Here is a 20,527-nt window from a genome sequence, read left to right as displayed (position 1 = left end):
AGCTAGTTTTATCGATGTTAAAATTTTTTTTAAGTCTTCCTTTTGTTCATGAAATTGTGTTTTCAGATGGCTAATTTCATTCATACAATTTTTGTTAGCAGCTGGAAATTCTACATCAAATTGATTGTGAAAATTGTTAAAATGTTGCTTAAGGTTGTATACTCTATTATTCCTAAAATATTTGTTACACAACAGATACGCTAACTTATTTGCTTCAATAACTGCAAATTTCAGCTCCCAACTTTCATTAAATTTTTGCTTCACTTTTTTTCAGTCACGTGTCATTCTCTTTTCAGCAGTAATGGCAGAATGCAGTTAAATTGTCTTTATTTTTTGAATGTTCACCATCATCTGGATTCCTTTGTTTTTCAATTATCCACTTATCCATATTATGGGATTAAAAACAAAATATATTTAAACACTTGAAAGTTGCACAATAAAAATGTTTGCAAGTGCATGCAAAATAATGCACATTTGATAACAAACATCTAAGCCAGACTGATGTTACAAAATGGGCAGAGTCTGTGGCAGTGATGAAGTGTGTGACATTAGTGATGAGGTGAGACAGTGCAGTTGCTGATTACCAAATTTGTGATAAAAAATAAATGATGAAAAATGTTTATTCTTAAACTCGAACTGGCCACATGTGGTCTGTGTGCCATGGAGTTGCCTACTCCTGTTCTAGAGTACAAAAATCAATAATATATTTGTGTACATAAACACTGGTGTATTGTTAGTATTTTTGTACAAGCTGAAGTTTCTAGAACAGGTAATATATATTACTGATTTGCTATAGTTGGTATACTATAAACTTTGGACATTATAACTGTGATTAACACTTATTAATCAGGAAACTTCAGGTATTTGGCTAGGAACGTTTATATATTTCGAACAAATAATTTAACTTGATTTGTACTGGACAGTAGTATTGCTACAAAGACATTTAATTTCAGTGGTGAAAAGTGCAACATGTGGTCAATGAAGAGTACAGACTAGCTAGCTCCCTATTAAGTGAATTGCATCTATATCAGCTCAGAATTGATTCATTCATCATTAACTTTCAATAAGATACAAAGGAAGTTTCAGACCAAATAGAGGACTCTTTTGTTAAAACTCTTGTACATAAATCATTATTTGTAGTAACTATTGTAACTTGTGTTATTGTTTGTTTATTAAAATATAATTGTATTAAAAAAGAAAAACTATCAATCTTGTTGGTGATTATCATAACTTAGATACATATCAACATTTATTTACAATTTAACTCAGTTTCAGGCTATTTTAAGTTGTAATATATAACATCATAGACTGGGGTCTTGTGTCTGAGATCTGAATCAGAGACAAAATTTAACTTAAGTTGAAATTCACACCTTAATTTAATATATATTTATCAGTAAAAACAAGATTTGATCATGTCTGATTATCAAGGTTTTTTTGAATCGCCCTCCCTCGAACAACTGAAGATATAAGAAGTTAATTGCTTGAAATGATCAAATATGCATTTGTGCTGATTTCTTGCCTATTAGGGAAATATTCTAGTGTTTTTTTCTGAGCAGTCAGAGTTTAGAGATAAAGATAAGTTAGAGGTTCACTAAAACACACATAAAAAGGTCACTTTGTAAAGACAAAAGGTCATTTTTATATTTAGATACAGTAACGTGAGTGCTGAAAGGTCAATGTAATAAAAATAGTCTATATAAAGATTAAAATGTTATAAGATTTAAGCTGTTTAAACATTTATATTTTCATATTATAATTTGTAGTCATTCTAGAACAAAATAAGCATAACTTGTATTTATTTCCTAATTTTTTATAGTGGTTATGAGATCAGTCAAATTTACTGAACCTGTACAGAGATTTGTCAGTGAAAATAACAGAATATAGTTTTTTCTTAAGAAACATTTGATAACTATCTGAACATGATAAGGATTTTGTATGTGAAATTTAAAGATTTTCTTATGCCGTAAATGTATTTTTAATCTTGAAATGAAAGTTACTTTGCATATTGGACATGCAACGTGTGCTGGAAGCATCAACACCTGTCTCCTTTGACTTTGCAATGCCTTGAGTTTTGGATATACATACTTCCTTCATTAACAAAACACATCTCTGATTTGGAGATGATGGCTTCTGTTTATGTGAGAGTTCTTATTAATCATACTTTCTTTGGAGACCATTGTCTTATCCCTTTTCAAAGTACAAATTAATCCAGTCTTGTTGTCTGTTGAAATTTCTTTTATTACTATCAGTTGCCTTCAAGTGTGGCTCTTGTTTTTTTGCTTATTTGGGTTATAAACTCTATCCCACTTGTTTTTCTTTCTGTTGGTGATAACCCATTTCTTAATTTTTTCATCTCCTTACACCATTATTATCATCTCATGGCTTCTCTTGCTTTGTTGTATTCTTGCAGGTGAGAGTGTGTATAATCCCTACCACAGTAGTTTTCTATTTCTTACTCCATAGGGAAGTTTCACCTACTGTAGCTTTTATCTCCCTAGGTGAGAGTGTGGATAATCCCTAACACAGTAGTTTTCTATTACTTACTCCATAGGGAAGTTTCACCTACTGTAGCTTTTATCTCCCTTAACTGCCATTTTCCACTCTTCACATTAGGTGAGTTGTGTATTTTACTCCATTCTTTTTCAGGTCTTTCAGCCATCTTAATTGCTATTTACACACACACACGTGTATATGTACATAATGGAGACAATGAAAATGATGAATAGCTGATGCTGCTTTACAGAGAATACTTACCCAAAATTTGCATTGAGTGACATGCATGAAAAAGTGTTAAGTCCATCTGCCCCTACTCAATACTCATAATATATATTAAGATGTTGTTTTTTTTTTGTACGACTTCTTCGACAAAGTCTGCATGTTTTATCTTCTAAGCCCTTCTTCACTCCTGGAGAAAAAAGGAAGAACCAGGCACACACTTGTTATCTTTTAATTTTGATAACCTGTTGTACTGTTTCTCAGTGTGAGTAGCCATAACTGTGCCAGATGGCATGGTCCAATCACCGTCCTTGTATTTTTCCCAACAGGAATTCTCTCATTCCTTTTAATGGAATACAGGAGAATTCTTTCTTCCCTATTCTAAAGCCACTAGGAAAGTCAATAAGAAGAGTTTCTCACCAAGCAGTGCATTCATACTGGTTTGGGATTGAGTAGATTAACTTCTTGTTTGGAAAGTATGCCTGGGATGTTAGTATAATGCAAGACACCCTATAGCAGTGGTTTAGTTCCACTAGTTGGTCTTGGGTTTGCTTTTGAGACAGGTCTGGAATTCTTCTTTCCACACTTAATTTTTTGTGAGTATCTCATCTTAGTATTTTTGCTATTTGAAACAATCTGAGTTACAGACGTAGCCACACTATATGCTTATGTTCAGACATTTACTGTGAGATAAGAACTGGTTGTACAGTTTTGCATTTTGCTTATCTCATTGACATATTAACACTATTCAATAGATTCGTGTAACAATTTCTTTTGCTACGCCCCATCACATAATAAGTAATACATCAATAACATTGGGCAAAGAGTATTTTCTGCTTAAGATAGATGTGGGCTCACACCTAGTGCAACCACACCAGGCTAGCCTTGATTTCATGGAGGTCACACTCTATTGGCTTTTCTTTCCTGATACTGTTTCCAGAAAGTAGATAATCTTTCTAATGTGAAATAGATGTGAATAACATTTATGAAGTTAATATTTTCCTTACATAAAAATGTATTTAAATATATTTCAGTTAGATATTCAACTCCCTGCACAACTGCTTTCCCGTCTTTCCCCTCCTCTTTTGCTGCACTAAGTTTACCCCTTAAAGAACGTTCATTGTGTATGGAGAATGTACTGCTTTTCTTTTGGTAGAAGACAGTAGTCTAATGATGATTACATTGTAGGCTGGTGCAGTACACATTAATGTTTAATAATTGGAGCTTTGATGAAGGATTGTAACATGCACAGGAACTTAAACAGCAGTGTATATGAGGCAATAGGTCTTTGTGGTGCAAAGAAGTGAATATCTCTCTGTTAGTGGGTAAGATAGATACCTTTCATCCACTATTACAGAACAAGTTTGTGTCTATAGTTTGACTGGATAGGACATGTAAAAGTGTTGAAATTTGTTTCCATATAAACTTGCTGTTCTATATTAGGGGACATAAATTCTATTTCAGATTACTTTACTTGGTATTGCATATTTTCTACAATTAACTCATTCAGTGAAAACACATTTCATTGTATCTATACCTTAGAAGAAACTAAAACCTTATGCTTGATTCAAATCTTTTTAATTTTGACTTATGGGGTTCTACTTTGCATCCAAAGTAAATTGAATTTTAACATAAGCCATTCAATTTTTATTTAGGTATTAAAAACAAATGTATATGTACATACAGTACTGTGCAAAGGTGTTAAGACAAATTCAAGAATTAGATTTCAGGCTGCTTTCAAAGAACAACAGAATATAAATTACCAGTGAAACATCAAAATTTTATTAACCTTTGCATTTTGTACAACAGAAACTCAGCAGAAGTGCTTGAGTTCAGTACATAGTTAACATTTTGTATGACCCCTTTTGCTTTAATAACTGCAGACAGTTTTTCAAGCATTCTTGTTACATATTTAATCAAAGTGTCCTTTGGAATTTTACTACAAATGTCTAATACACTCTCATAAAGTTTCATTGGAAGTAATTTGATTCAAGTTTTTAATCTATCAAATTCTGGCTCTGCTTAATTGGGCAGATATTGGGACTCTGTAGGGGCCATTGGATTATTTTGATGACTTCAACAGATTCTTTCTTAATTAAAGAATTTCTACATAGGTTGGATGAGTGTTTGGGGTCATTATCTTCTCCATAATGAAATCCTTTACTAATAATACCCAAACTTCTGAGCATACTGTAACAGATCTGTATCTGATGATACTTACACTGGTCCATTATTTCATCTATTTTACAAATATCTCCTGTTGCCTCAGCATAAAAACTTCCATGTCATTATACTGCTTCCCCCATGCTTTAAGGTAAGTGCTATGCATTGAGGTAAATATCTTTCACCTTTCTTCCAACAGATGTAGAACCTATGCTTTGAACCACATATTTTAAACTTGGATCCATCACTCTTTTGCAATCATCAGCAGTCCAGTTTTTGTACATTTTAGCCAATTTCAGTTTCTTGATAATTGTTAGAAATCAAAGAAATTTTTTTTAACAGTACATAACCCAATATTCCATTTTCATTGAATCTTTTTGATACTTTAGTTCTGGACGTTTTTCTGTCATTTGGTACATGGTTGTTTATCTCACACTTAAGATCAGTAACAGTCTTTCTTCTGTCCCTATGGCTGCGTAAACAAAGATGTTTAGCATCAGTATTATTGAGTTTAGGTGTCCTGCCTCTTCCTTTCCTACTTTCAAATTTACCTGTCTTGGTCTCATTATGTAGGGTGTACTTGATAGTGTTCAGGAAGCATTTCAAGTCTGCAGCAACTTGCCTTAGAGTCCAATTAGCATCATGTAAAGCTTTTATGTGACTTTTCTGCTGTACTCACTATTCTCTATGCATTTTTGGTTGTGGGATAATAACAAAACTTGATATATGTGTGAATATTGTGCTAAACACTGTTTTTTATCAAGGTTTATCTGTGGAGTGCTATTAACTGTTTTCTTCCAGCACATACTGGTATTACATGCTACCTCCTTTCTTTATAGTTAAGGCACTTCATGGGGGTACTGTGACAGTTATTTCAGACCCTAAACTTGAACAGTATATTCCTTCAAGCAGAACTCTCACAATATGTCCTTGATACACGTATATATGGAATTCTAAAGAATGATAAATATTCTCACCATGGGTCTTTCCATTGTCAACAGGAATCATTGAAGCATTACCATAGTGTTGACATTTTTATTCTGTAATAGTATGAAAGAATTACCCACATAAAATAGAATTAATGACAAAATATTCTCTTAACATAACACTTTTGCATGGTATTGTATGTATACATAATATATGTATGTACGTACTTACATAAATCTTTTTTACCCTTTATCCCCATCGTTTTGAACTTCAAGACATTTTTATTATTTTCACAAACAGTTTTAGGGCCCATGTATATTAATTATGAATATACATAAAAATATTTTTATAAACATTTGTACAATATTTTTACAAAATGAATTGTCCTCTGGTGTGACAACTGTAAGTTTATAGACTTGCAGCTTTAAAATTTTAGACTCGCTTCCCTTCTGTAGGCACAACATATAGCTCAGTGTGACTTTATTCAAAAAACAAACAAATTGAATTGCAGTGTGACAAAGAAATAAATTTCAAATAGAAATGCTTAACATTTTTAAAACTGTTTAACAAAAGTAGGATTTGAAAGAACATTATTTCAGTTCTGAAATTTTTTAAAGCTGTGTTATTAGCCATTCATAATTTGTTTTAGCAACATAATGTTTGATTTTTTTACCATATGCAGATTGATTGAATGTCCAACTAATTTTGTTGAAACCGCAGTTGAGGATGACATAGAAAATCAGTTATATTTGGAAGATATTCTTCATGATGGAAATGAATTATGGCTGCTACAGGTACCATTGACAGTAAGTGTTTTGTGCACATCTCCTATAAGACATTTCGTTTATATTTGATTGCTGGAAACTGTTGAAAAGAAGAATCTGAATCTTAATCTTTAGAAAATGGTAAATAGTTGAAAAATGTTATTAATTTTTCTCTACAATCAAACAGTTATGATACTTTTATTATGAAAAAATGTAAACAAAATTTTAATGAAAGTTGGAAAATATAAAGGTTTAAATTTTGTAATACTGAATAAAAGCAAATTAAAAAAATACCATTCATGTTGTAACACCGTTTACTTGTGACAAGTTATAACATGAAAATGTTATTTACATGCTCATATTTCAGGGTCTTAGAGAAAAATAAAATGTTCTGGACATTAGTAAACATCCAGTGTTTGGGTTTGTGTAAGAAATTTTGTTTTGTGATTGACTTATAAAATTGACTGTTGTGACTTCCTATCATTTTTAAGTCTACTTCACTTGTGGGGGGTTGATTAGCTAGCTTTTTAAAGTTAGTGTTCATCCCACTCCATTTCTGTGTCATTTTGGAGTCTGTCTCAACTTGTTTGCTGTGTGGGCTGAACTTTCTTTGTATGTTAGATATGGAGCTTCTGGTTTCCAAAGGTGCAATGTTTCCCTTTTTCCTGCATAAGAGACTCAGTCTTGTTTGGGGACTCTACCTGCTTTTCTTCTGGGCATGCCCAGTGACCTCTTTGATAGACCAGTGAAATGTGCCTAATAATTTATTTAATTATTTATTAGCTTCCCTTTACCTCCACTTCACTTGACTACACCTGGTCTCAGATGCCTTTCTTTTCATATGGAGTGTGTTTCTTGGCATCTTCATTGCTCTTGGTATCTCTTGTTCAGGGGAGTGATATCTCCACATCAACACGCTCAAGATTTTGACAATTTAGTGGATCTGCCATCATTCCTTAATACATCAATGTAGACATCTTCTAATTGGTCCATTTGTGTAACTCTACTGTTATTTTCTTATGTCGTTCAAGAGGGGAACTTGCTTTCAAAATCTCTGTTTTCTTTGTAACTCTTGTTGGGCATGATTGTAGTATATGATTGTCAGCTATGAGCTTAGTGGTAGGTCAGCTTTATTGCCCAAACCAGATTCTTCCAATAGCATGGTTAGAGGATTTGTTCCCACATTAGTAGTAACCTTAGTGGTGGATGCTTTGAGTCAGGATTGGTTTAACCTATCTTACTCTTTAACTTCTACCCATAGTACTGTTTCTAATTCACAACATGTCTTTATAGTATCTCATCATTTTCCTCTTCTCCAGCCTATTCATGGTTTCTACTCCTATGCTTCTTGGTGATCAAGGAGCTTCTGTATCTTTTATCTTGAAGGTCTATTTTATGCTAGCCTTGGATGCATATCTTTTACCATGATGTACCACTTTTTCATTTACTATTATGACTTATGTTATTCCTTTCAAGACAGCAGATTCTTGCTGAATAGTCTGTTGTTTTTTTTTTGCTACCTTGTGTTGGCCATGTACTTTTGTAATTTATCAGTACAACTGGATGGTTTATTGATGCTGGAGGATGGTTACATGTTTTCTGTAGTCATCCTCCCTTCAGTTGTTTTCTGTATATGATTGGTTCAGACCCTGATCATCCTCTTTGTGTGGGCAGTACAATGTCACTTGGCTCACACAGCTCCCTTTAAATGCAGTAAGCATTACCTGCTTTTGAATCATCTCCACTTCTCAAGATTGTCTCATTCCACTTAGATTTGATAAATTAAGCTTGTCTGTTTCTCTAAAGGAGATGATACATTTGGTCTTTCTGATGCTACCTTCATCAAGCTTACTATCTCATAGGTTGTCTTGCCTCTTGCCATCTGTGTTTCTTGTATAAAATTTTGCAGGTGAGGATATGAAGGACCAAGGCATTTTAATGTCCCATTGCTTATACAGCATTGTCATCTTATCAGTATCTAGTTTTGTCTCTTTCCAGTTACCATTCTTCAATTTTCCCAGAAACTTGCCAACAGCAACAACAACAAAAAAAGATAGAAACCCACCGTGTGACTAATAGTGCCTCTAAGGGAGTACTTCTGTGTCCTGAAATCTACATCAAAAAGGGGATAACATAGTGGTCAGCCCATTTGTCCTGCTTAGTGATCAAAACTGAGATAAGGTGTTCCAAAAGATTGTTTAACAAATCAACAAAAATAAAAAATAAGAAGTGACTACACAACTATTTAATCAGACAGTTCCTGTTGTCCCTGTTTGCATCCCCGTTGCACCAAACATGCTCGCCCTTCCAGCCGTGGGGGGTGTTATAATGTCACGGTCAATCCCACTATTCGTTGGTAAAAGAGTAGCCCAAGAGTTGGCAATAGGTGGTAATGACTAGCTGCCTTCCCTCTAGTCTTACACTACTAAATTAGGGACGGCTAGCACAGATAGCCCTCGAGTAGCTTTGTGCAAAATTCAAAAACAAACAAACAAACAAACAAATTCTCCTTGGGTTGTTGTATTCCCATAAGTATGAGACCTAGTGGGTGCACTCCTTGGTCTGAAGTAGGACAATATTGTCAGCGTGGAAGAATAGGACAGATCACTTCAACCCTGAGAACCAGACAATTGCCAGTGACTATGACAACCCAACTGTGTCTTGAGTTGTGTCTGGGATGCATATATAAGATAAACCAGCTATGTACCTACATAACATTGTAAGTAATTCACTTATACTCTACAGTTTGTCATGCTTCCTTAGCCACACCTAACTTCTATGGTTTGAGATATGTAAGGTGGTTGAGTAGCATTCACATTCCAACTACCTTAGAAATATGATACTAAGTAGAAAACTACTTTTATAGAACTTTTCTAAACAACAACTTGTATTTAGTGAAAAGTAGTCCCTGTTTGAAATATCTGCAGTCTCTTTTTGAAAGCTTTCCTCACTAGGTCCACCCTCCCAAGTGAGAGACACTACATGATTTAAGAGTTCCCTTTCTGTTACAGTAGTCTCACTTTCTCTCACACTGGTATTCTACCATCTTCTCTGTGTGGGATTGGATTCAAGCTATTTATTTAGTGGAGTGCTGAATAGCAAAGTGTAAAATTAACATTTTGTGTCTGAAAATTTATTCCAAAGATAACTTGCCTCTGCACAAAACCATCTATTCTATCTTCCCACTTTTAGTGTTTGTAATCACCTCATTAATAATGAACATTTGATTTACATAATGAGTAATGTGCTGCTTTTTCATTTGTGTGGGGAAGTAGTCTGGTGCAATCAGCATCACAGACTATTGTAATAATTGTATTTATTTGCAGAAGTGATAGATAAAGGCACAATTCATATACAAAATTTTTGGCTTAGTTGTCTTATAAGTTCATTTGTTTGGTATATACTTTATACAAATCATATCATTATACACTAAATATTATTCACATTTGTTTTCAGTTTTATTATTATTATATAATATTTTAAATAATCTGCTGTGAAGTTTAGGTCACTTCCTGATTATTGTGAATTCTGTACAATCTTCTACTACCAGAAGAATTAGCTGAAACTAATGTATAGTTTACTTGTTGTTTCACCCTGCAGCCAATCTAAGAATGTGTTCAAAGTGTGATTTTGGAACTTTTTTCCCTATTTTTCTTTTTCCATCAGATGGATCCAACTCTTTTAAATAATAAGGAGATTAGTCTGAAAGAGGAGACATCAGTACCTCTGACCAACTCTGATGACAAACACATTGAATTTGCTCCATACCAACTATCGAAAGAGGTAGTTTAATTGTGTAATTCAGTTTCATAACATTATTGCTTTTCTGTCTTGCATACTGAACTACAGAAGTACAAATTAGTGGTATGATTCTGTACTCTAATAAAATTATGGAAGGAATATAACTGTGATAGCAGATTTCAAGCTTATTTGTAAGTAATGAAGATATAAGAGTTGCTTTACAGATAGACATAGTCAAGTGTGGCTCAGTGAGTCAGAAGGTCTGGAGTTTGGTCATTATTAATGGAATAAAAAAATGCTCTGCACTTTGGGACTGTGAGTGCATTGTAAAAAGTTCCCATTTTGTAGTCTGATAAAAGATTCCACAGTTATTATGATGGGTGATGTTGAATAGTTGCTTCTAGTCCAGTAGTCCTCAAACTATGTTTTTTGTTTTTTTTAGTTCAGGAGTTCTCACTATCACAATTGTACATTCTCATACTTTATAACTTGGGAGATTATATAGGGAATACCATGTACTGTAAATAAAAAAAGGTCTTATATGGTGTGTAAAAAAATGTCCCCTGGTGAGATAAAAGCTATTTCCAATAATTTTTCCTTTTCTTAGGATTATTTTATGCCCAATTTTTTTTGTTTTCAAACTGCTAAACCTTTATTTAAAAAATTACATGCAGCTGGCATCTCCATCTGTTAAACTAGGGAGAGCCTTCTTATAGTTTTGACAACTATTGGTTGAGTCTGTCATTTATATATATATAAACAACCAGCAGAAGTAGCCCATGAGTAGCTTCACGTGAAAGTAAAAAAACAAACACAGGTGTAGTCGACTGACTTTTGTGTACTGATGTGTCTTAAAGAAGTGATGTAGTAATTTATTCATTTACTACACTAATTGTACAGATGAAGAGCAGTCAATATGTCTATTTGATGCAGCCATCTTGGCAGGCATCTATTTATATGTATTTGAATATTATAGTTATACTGTAGGTTTTCACGGTAGTCATGTATTTATTTACTGTAATCAACTTGTAAATGAGCATAGTGGTGATGTTTTTTCTTTTACTGTAGTCATCCTGTAGATGTAATGTTCAATTGTTTGTTTATAATAGAGATCCAACAGACTTTCACAGTAGAGATATATTTGTTTACTGTAATCATTCTATAGTTACACGTGGGTATAGAGTTGTTCATTACAGTTACACAACAAATGTTCAAAATGATCATGTATTTATTTACTGTTAAGGTCCTTCACATGTTCATGATGGTCATGTGATTGTGTGCTTTAGTCCTATATTTATAGCAGTTGAGTTTGTAACAGTAATCATCCTATTGATTAATTTTGTATTTCTGTGATTGTTAGCTGTGGTCACCTTAAACAAGTGGTGTATTGGCTGTGTATTGTACTGTAATTTGACTGTACTAAAGAAATGGTGGTGTTTTGGTGATGTATTTACATGCAGTCATTCTAAAAATGTTTATATATATATATATAATCATATTTATTTCTTGTTGTCGTTCTATAGATGTAGCTTAGAAGTCATGTATTTAACTGTAATTATCCTACAGGTGAACATAGCATTTCTGCATTTGTTTACTGTAGTCATTCTAAAGAAGCAATGTAATGGTAGTGTATTTGTTTTGAAATAGTGGTGAAGAAAGTTAGGGATAACAAATTAAGGACTTGAAGAATTTGGCCATATTCTTTGAATAGTTTTTCAAATCATTAATAAACATGCTATTGATAAAACTTAAGCTGACCTCCACTTATTTTCATTTTAACAATGCAGTTTACTTTGTTTTCTAGAGATCATCAGGGTGAAAAATATAATATTAATTATTATTTTTTACCATTTAAGGTAAATTTAGAAACAATTCTAAAATTGTTAAGACAAGACAAATATCAAACATTTTGACAAAACTGTATTTGAAATTTTTGTTGTTAATTTGAAGTGTTATGCTCTCAACTTGTTATTGCAACACCAAACTTCTGAAATGTATAATAATAGTAGAGTAGCAGTATTAAAATAATATTTACATTTGATACTTGGTTATTAAGTAAACAGATGCAAAATAATAAATAACAATAAAGAAACAAGTAAAAGTGACTGTTGTTGGCTGTTTGGCTTCCTTTGGGGTAGTGGTATGACATTAAGGATGGTATCATACTATCTGACTCTTGCAATGACACACGAGCTGTAATGGAACTCCTTAGTTGGACAGATGAGAGTTTGTTTTTTGGCTGGTGTTAAACTTCTCTAGTATGCAAATTAAGTCAAATCATTTGAATGTTTGTTTATTCAGCTACATTATCAAGGAGTCTAAAAAAGTAGTTTATTTTTAGTAATTTTCAAGTTAGTGAATGTAAATTTGGGTTATGCTAAGAAGTTGTTGTGTGAATTAGATGCAACGTTTTGAAAAAGCAAAAACAGTCTGACTGAAGATTATATTAATTAATCTATACCTTAGAATAAACTGTAAAAAATGTTGTTTATTTAAACAAAAGTTCATTATCACAGTGAATCTATCATTTTATATATTTTATAAATGCTTGACAAACAAAGCAATAGTATATTCACAAAGAAAATATACATAAATTTAGCAAAATTAGTGTATTTCACTCTTCCCACAAATGAAGTATTTGAGTACTTGTTAGAATTGTCACCTTCAGTAAAAATGAAATTCATATTTGTTTTTGTGTGTTGTGGAAAGCATTTGTTTCTTTGTGCAGTTAAGTATTTGTTAATGTTTATCCTGCATGTATATATAATTACGTGGTTTAAAAAGTAGCTATGTTTGATTTCGTGTATATTAGTTATTCTGTTACAGTTGATTGCAAATTCTCATTAAATGTTTTATGAAGTCAATTTTTCCATTTAATAAGAGATGAAGTTTCGACTGTTTTGCTACATTTTATATGTATTTACATAAAACTTTCTATACATTAATCTTTTTATTTGTATGCTATTCTATCATGTATAGTTTTTGTTTGCCATTTTTTTATTTTATTTTATGAGGTATAATATGCATACTAATACATGTTTTCATTATTTATTAGCTTGATAACATCAACTTAGTTCTTCCCAGCAGACACTCAAAACAACTCGTTCCTGGTAAGGTTATTTCATTCACTAAAAATACTGAGGGTTTTATGTAGGTTTGTTGATATATTAAATAACATGCTGACATTGAAAAAGCATGTTTGCCAAATACAGAAAAAAAATTAAGTTCCTCTTAATCTATGAAATTTGAATTAAAGTTCAAATATGCATCCCAGGATTGCTGGTATGGGTGTTAACACTTTTCCTAATAAAGGAGAGAACAATGTTTCAACCATCTTATGTAATCTTCACATTAACATAGAGAAAGTTTGCAAGTGACCATTTTAAGGCACGTGTCTTAGGGATGAACAGGTACGGGGTTGTAGGGGCCTTTGCAGTTAGATGTTAGGTTATTGATTAGTTTAGGTATAAAGGTGTTCCTTTATACAGGTTTAGTTTTGGTTTTAGTTGCTGTATAAGTAAGGCTTCTCTGATTTTGCATTTGTTTATGTTTGTTTCCCTACTTAGTATCTGGGTATTTTCTATGGTTATGTTGTGTTTATTTGATTTGCAGTGTTCAAAAACGTGTGAAGATGTTTTTGTGTTCTTTGAATCTAGTTTTCATTTTTCTGTTTATTTCTCCAATATAGAAATTGTGTCAGTTGTTGCATTGTATTTTATAAATAATGTTGGTGTTGTGTTTGTCAGTGCAGTTTTTACATAGTTTTGTACCTGGGTTTTGAATAAATTTAGTGTTTACTAGAATATTATGTTTTGTTACAAGTTTTTTCCAAATGTTGTTTTTTTTGCTGATGTCAGGAATATATAGTACGCAGCAATGTAAGGTTTTGTATTTTGTTGCATCTTGGGATTTATTATTGTTTGTTTGTTTGTTGTTAATCTAGGAGTGTCCTTATAATGTTTTTAACGATTTTTGGAGGAAATTTGTTGATATTGATGGAGTGTTGTTTTATTTTGTTGATTTCATAGTTAATTTTATTGGATGAGCATAGTTTTGTGACTGTCTTTATTTGGTTTCTTAATATGTTGAGTTTTGTTTTGTTTCATTTCATATGCTGAGTCCCAGGGAATGTGTAGTCCAGAGTGGGTGATTTTTCTGTGTATTTCTGTTTTAAATTGTGTATCAGTTCTTATGATCTTGAGGTTGTGAAATGCTATTTGGTTAGTTTTTTCTTGTTCAAAGTGAACTTAATGTTGGGGTATATAGAGTTAACGTGGTTGAAAGAACTTAGTGTGTGTTCTACAGATGTGAATCCAGCAATCGTATTGTCAACATACCTGTACCAGTATAGTGGTGGGTGTAAGGCTGAATTGATTGCTTGAGATTCAATCTGTGTCATAAAAGTGTTGGCTAGAACTGATGACATGGGATTCCTTATACTTAGGCCATTTATTTGTAGGCAGTTTTGGTTATTGAACATAAAGTTAGTTTTGTTTGTAATGAATTCTATGAAGGTTGCTAATTGGTTGCTGCAGATGTATATCGATGGGTTGGGGTCTTGGATATAAAGCTTTAAAACTATTTTGGACTTCTGTGAATAGGAAGGTTACATCAAAACTGGCCATTAAGTCTTTGTTATAGTTGATTAAGAATATATTTAAAGTTAAAAGTCTTTGAAAAAGGAGCCGGCTGATGTTACATATGTACAAAATGCCCACGCTATGTATTTAACGAGGTTGTAGCTAAATGATTCATAGGTCGACATTATGAGTCATAGTGGACAGTCAGGTTTGTGAAGTTTGGGGGTGCCATGTAGTTGTCGTGTGCATGAGTCAGTTCTTCATAGGTAAAAATAAAGGTTTTGTGAGATTGTGCTGTTTTTTCTCATTTGTAGTAGTATTTTGTTTAATTGGTTTTCATGTGTTTTTGTTGGATTTGTGTTTATTAGTTTAAATTTGTTTGTATCTGATAAGATGTTCATTTTTTGAATGCATTCACTTGTGTTCAATATAACTATATATCTGCTTTTAGAATTTTGATGTTGTTGTCTTGTGTTAGGTTGTTTATTTAGTTTTGTGTGGAATTATGTCGATTGTTTTGTATTAAAAAGTCTTTGAAAAAGTTGTTTAAGATACTATTTTGAGGTATTTTGGGGAAATAGATGTTTTGAGTTTTACCTGGAAAGATAGGTTATTGGTTGTTGATAGAATTGTTGTTAGTCTTTTTTCTGGTGGTTGTTTTCAGTTTATGTAAAATGGATCACTAGTCTTCTAGCTAGGTCTTCTAGACAAGCTTTCATTTCGATGGTTGGAATATTTCTAGGTGTTACTACGAGTTGAATCCTTTGATGATTAGATGTATCTCTTCATTGCTTGAATGTCAGTCAGATCTGTTGGTTGGACCCATTGATACATAACCCCAGCAACCAATTAGCAACCCTTATAGAATTCATTATCACCAAAACTAACTTTGTGTTCATTGATCAAAACTACCTACAAATAAATGACCTAAGCAGGGGGAATTTCATGTCATCAGTTCCAGCCAACATTTTTATGACACAGATTGAATCTCAAGCAATTAATTCAGCCTATACTAGTACAGGTGTGTTGACGATACAATTGCTGGATTCACATCTACAGAACACACACTTAGTTTTTTTAACCATATTAACTCTTTACACTCAAAAATTAAGTTCACCTGTGAACAAGAAAAAATTAACAATGAAAAATTAACTCAAACAACACTTCATCAACATTAACAAATTTCCTCCAAAAATCATTGAAAAAATTATACGCATGCACCTAGGTCAACAACATGATAACAAACAAATGATGGTAAATCCCAAGATACAACAAACCACAAAACCTTAATTGTGCATACCATATATTCCTGACTTCAGCAAAATATAACTGACATTTGGAAAAATCTTGTAACAAAACATAGCATTCCAGTAAACACCAAATTTATTCAAAAACCAGGTACAAAACTAAAGTCCATCCTATGTGAAAACTACACTGACAAACACAACACCAACATTATTTATAAAATACAATGCAACAACTGCTACAATTTGTATATTGGAGAAATAAGTAGAAAAATGGAAACCAGATTCAAAGAACACTGCAAATGAAATAAACACAAGATAACCATAGAAAACACCTAGATACTAAGTAGAGAAACAAATATAACCAAATGCAAAATCAAAGAAGCCCTAAACAACTACAAACTAAAACCAAAATAAACCAATATAAAGGAACACCTTTATACTAAGTAATAAGCTAACATCTAACTGCAATGCCCCTAAAATCCTGTACCTGTTTACATTCTCACCCCTGAGATGTACCTGGCAATGGTCATTTGCAAACTTTCTCTTTGCTAACCTGAAGATAACATAATAAGGTCAAAACATTGTTCTCTGCTTTACGTGTAGATGTGTTAATACTTGTAGTAGCTGTACTGAGATACATTTTTACTTCAAGTGGGTTTCTCGTTATCATGAAAGTTTGAATATATTTACTTGAAAAGACATCATTGGTGTTATTATTAAAGTGAGGCCATTTTTACTAGAGAAAACATTGCTATGATTACTAACTCTTGCACTTAACCTCTTAACCACTGTCTGTGTTATAGTTTTCCTAGTATCACTTTTAAATTAGTCAGTGCATGTGTATAACATTTGACAGGTTATCAGTAAATGTTACAAGGCTCTCTTGTGCAAAGTATGAAATTTTTTTATTTAGTTTTAAGTTTTGTTAAGAAATGTTTTTCTTATGCCTTTTTTTATTTTTTCATGTTGACTATCCAATACGCAAATTAATTATCATTTTAAGATTAAAAATAGTTTTATGCATTGGGAAATTATCAAATTTCAGATACAAAATCCTTATAATGTCTAGATAGTTATGAAATGTTTCTCAAGAAAAAAACTTTTCACTAACAAATTTTTGTATGGGCTCAGTTGATTTGACTAATTTTGTAACCACCATATAAAATTAGGAGATTGATGTAAATTATGCATTTTCCATTCTAGAATGACTATAGATTATAAAATTAAGACAAATGTTTAGACTAAATAGCTTAAATTTCATAACATTATATATTTGTATATCTTTATTATTTTTATTATATTGGCCTTTCAGCCATGCGTGGCTAACAATACAGAAATTATAATAACGTGCCACATGCACTCGTGTTACTATATCTAATAATATGAAACTGATCTTTAGTTTTTGCAGAGTGACCTATCTTGGCTGTGGTTTAGTGGACTAGTATTTGTTTAAAAACAGTCACATTTCAGTTATTATAAATTGTATATGTATATAGACTATTTTTTATTTACAAACAAGTTCTTAAAGATTTTTCTTAAAACAGAAGAATAAATAAATAAGCAAATAGTTATGACCTTTATTCTCATTGCTCTTTGTATTCATTTGCTAAGTCTTAAGAAATTACACACAAAGGATGTGTAATTCCTTATGCTGAATACGAAAATGACATCCAATATTCTCTATCATGTACAGATTTTTCACAAAATCTCATAATGCAATATGTGAAAAGAAATACCACAACACACAGTTTTGAGACTAAAAGATGTAAATTTTACACAGAAAAATTGGGATGAATGAGAATGCATTTTCATTTGACATCAAGGTTCTTCTCTTTGTTTGTATTTTTGTAATCAAACATAAAAAAATCCTTGTTGGAAATGAAATAATTTGATTGAAGTAAGAGTTTTTTTTTCCCAGTTTGTAACCCCTCAAGGTAGATTCCTGTATGTGACAAGGTAACCTCCCAGTTAGAGGGGGTTCTGTACTTTCAGTTTACCTCCTCTGGGATCTGAACATCCACCCACGTGTTTGCCATGCGTGGCGACCCTTGAAGGAGAAGAGAGGATCCTGTTGGTTGAGAGGACTAACCCTAACACACCACTTTGGCCTTGAATTTCTGTAGACGGACAACATTGGGGTAGCTCACCCAGAGTCAGTCAGCTGACCCACTTGGGGTAGGGTTAACTGCGTACCAGTGTTGGATGTTCTCAACAGGTGTTATGGACATTGTGTCTGATGCTGGTGTTCAGATATAGTGCTCACAAAACCCTGGCATTGCTGCAATGTCCTTATTTATCACTATAGTGCGTCTCCTCGTAGGGCTCCATGGTGGGTAGGGTCAGTGAGTACTGAAGTGTATTACCTTTATTATGGATACCCCCATCTATGAAGAAAAAATAAATAAATAAAATTGAGAAAAAACTATTAGTGGTAAGTAGCTATGATTGAATGAATCTGTTCAACAATAACCATTGCTGTTGGTTTCTCTACCTAGATTTCTAATTTTGCATTCATTATCTGAAAAATTTTTATGGTACATGTCTCCATTTGTTATTCAGATAGGATTAGAGAATCCTCCAAGTCAGTAATGAAGTTATGCTCTGGAGATATTTTGGTGAAAATATCTTCACAACATACTAAACTCCTCCTGAACTGAAAGAACACTGGGGATATACCCATTGAGGTTATTTCCCATGCTACCCTGAATTCCTCAAGAGGAGTTATTAATAAAGGGATTTGAAGAATATTCCCGAGTTGGAGATTCTTGCTGATTTTTCCAACGAAGGTGTTTCTGTGGTGTGCCGAATCTCCACTCACAAAGACGGAATTATGCTGCCTAATTATTTTCTGATTTTGATTTATACATCACCATGTTCACCTACCACAGTCAAGTTATCTGAACTGGTCCAAACATTGCCAACCCACTCAGATGTTTCTAGTGTCAGCAGTTCACTCACTCAAAGACATTATTTTGTGGTTCTTTAACTGTGCTCATTGGCAAAGACCTCAATGCATATGAGTGCAAACTAGAACCACACATTGTTAACTGTAGTGGTTCACACCCCTTTTACCTTTGCTCATGCCCTATGTGGGTGGAGGAGAAAGAAGTGCAGCATTTGAAGACTGTGAAAAATATCTTCTAACCAGAGGCTTGGAAGTTATTGTTCTCCATTCCATTTTGGACATGCTACAGCACTCCGTTTCACTGCTACAGTGGGAGTGCAGACAAATCTCTCTCTGCTTCTGACAGAGTTGTTTGCAAAGCATCTGAAGAGTCTTTTGCCCTCTGTGGTTAAGAGAGTTTAAGTCTAAATTTACTCCCATCTCTTTCTCTACCATTCCTGCTAGTGACTACCCAAAGTCATTTGGGATAAAATTCGAAAGGTCAGTGGGTCGATACTTTTGTATTCTTTCAAACAGGAACTTGGAGTCCCTTAGGGCTGTGTCTTGAGTGTCACACATTCAGTAAAAAGATTCATGCCATCAGAGGACAACTCCCTTCTACAGTTGCAAGTAGACTCTGTCAACAACTTCCACATCTCGTTTTAGTCACAGAGAATGAGGTTTGTTGAATGCAGCTACAGACTGCCCTTATTCAGTTACTGATGTGGATAGAGCAAATGGTTTTATCTTTTCTCTCAAAAACTGGTTGCATGTACTTTTGCCACCAACATGGTATTCACCGTGATTCCGAGCTCCATTTTGGTAAATTTATGCTTCCTTGGTCTCTGTGGAAAAGTTCTTGAGGCTTATATTTGACCATAAGCTGACTTTCATTCCACACATCAAGCAGCTATGCATCTAGTATACAAGTGTGCTGAACATTCTTCTGTGTTCTCTTCTACCTCTTGGGGAGTGGATCAATGTTCTGTGCTAAAGATCTATCATGTCCTCATTTGATCGAAACTGTACTATGAGTTTTTGGTCTGGGACCTTCTGCACTTCTCCAGTCCAGAGTTTGTACACTGAATCTCATGAACTTTATCTACAACTCTGCCGTTTACAACTGTCTTTAATTTATACTTCAAAACTTTGATCCTTACCACAACATCCAACCTGGGATTGTATTTTCCTTCCTGAGTGGTCCGTGCTTTATCAAAATAGTTTGTCTCCCATTGTTCCTTTTGGTCCTCATATCCAGTCACAGCTGGTTGAATTGAAAGTGTGCTTGGATGACGTTGCTGTCTCCACTGGTCAACCCTTCCCATCATGGCTTATTATTGTCCCCACCTGTGATCTTTCTTTGAGTCACCTGAAAAAAACAGATACTCCTGATTAGAAGTACCATCTTCTATTTGCTGATTATCTTTCAAACCATCCTTCCATACACATTTATGCCAATGATTTGAAATAAGGTGACTCTGGGCTCTGCCATGATAGGTTATGGTT

The 20,527-nt window shown here is 33.3% G+C and overlaps 1 protein-coding gene across 5 annotated transcripts in view; it reads left to right on the top strand.

The window, feature by feature from the left end:
• The window catches only part of LOC143247361 (uncharacterized), a 45,794-nt gene that overhangs the window by 9,651 nt on the left and 15,616 nt on the right, over positions 1 to 20,527 (top strand). For 4 of the 5 annotated variants that reach the window (XM_076495291.1, XM_076495290.1, XM_076495288.1 and 1 more), the window contains exons 3-5: positions 6,488 to 6,611; positions 10,236 to 10,352; positions 13,366 to 13,420. In XM_076495291.1, the coding sequence (XP_076351406.1) occupies positions 6,488 to 6,611; positions 10,236 to 10,352; positions 13,366 to 13,420 (296 nt within the window). The remainder of the gene's footprint in view (positions 1 to 6,487; positions 6,612 to 10,235; positions 10,353 to 13,365; positions 13,421 to 20,527) is intronic. The other variant, XM_076495293.1, reaches the window with a different exon arrangement.

The sequence above is a fragment of the Tachypleus tridentatus genome, chromosome 3 (assembly GCF_004210375.1).
Source record: "Tachypleus tridentatus isolate NWPU-2018 chromosome 3, ASM421037v1, whole genome shotgun sequence".
NCBI lineage: Eukaryota > Metazoa > Arthropoda > Merostomata > Xiphosura > Limulidae > Tachypleus > Tachypleus tridentatus.
The sequence above is the reverse complement of the archived record's forward strand: the minus strand, read 5'-3'. Positions and strand labels throughout refer to the sequence as shown.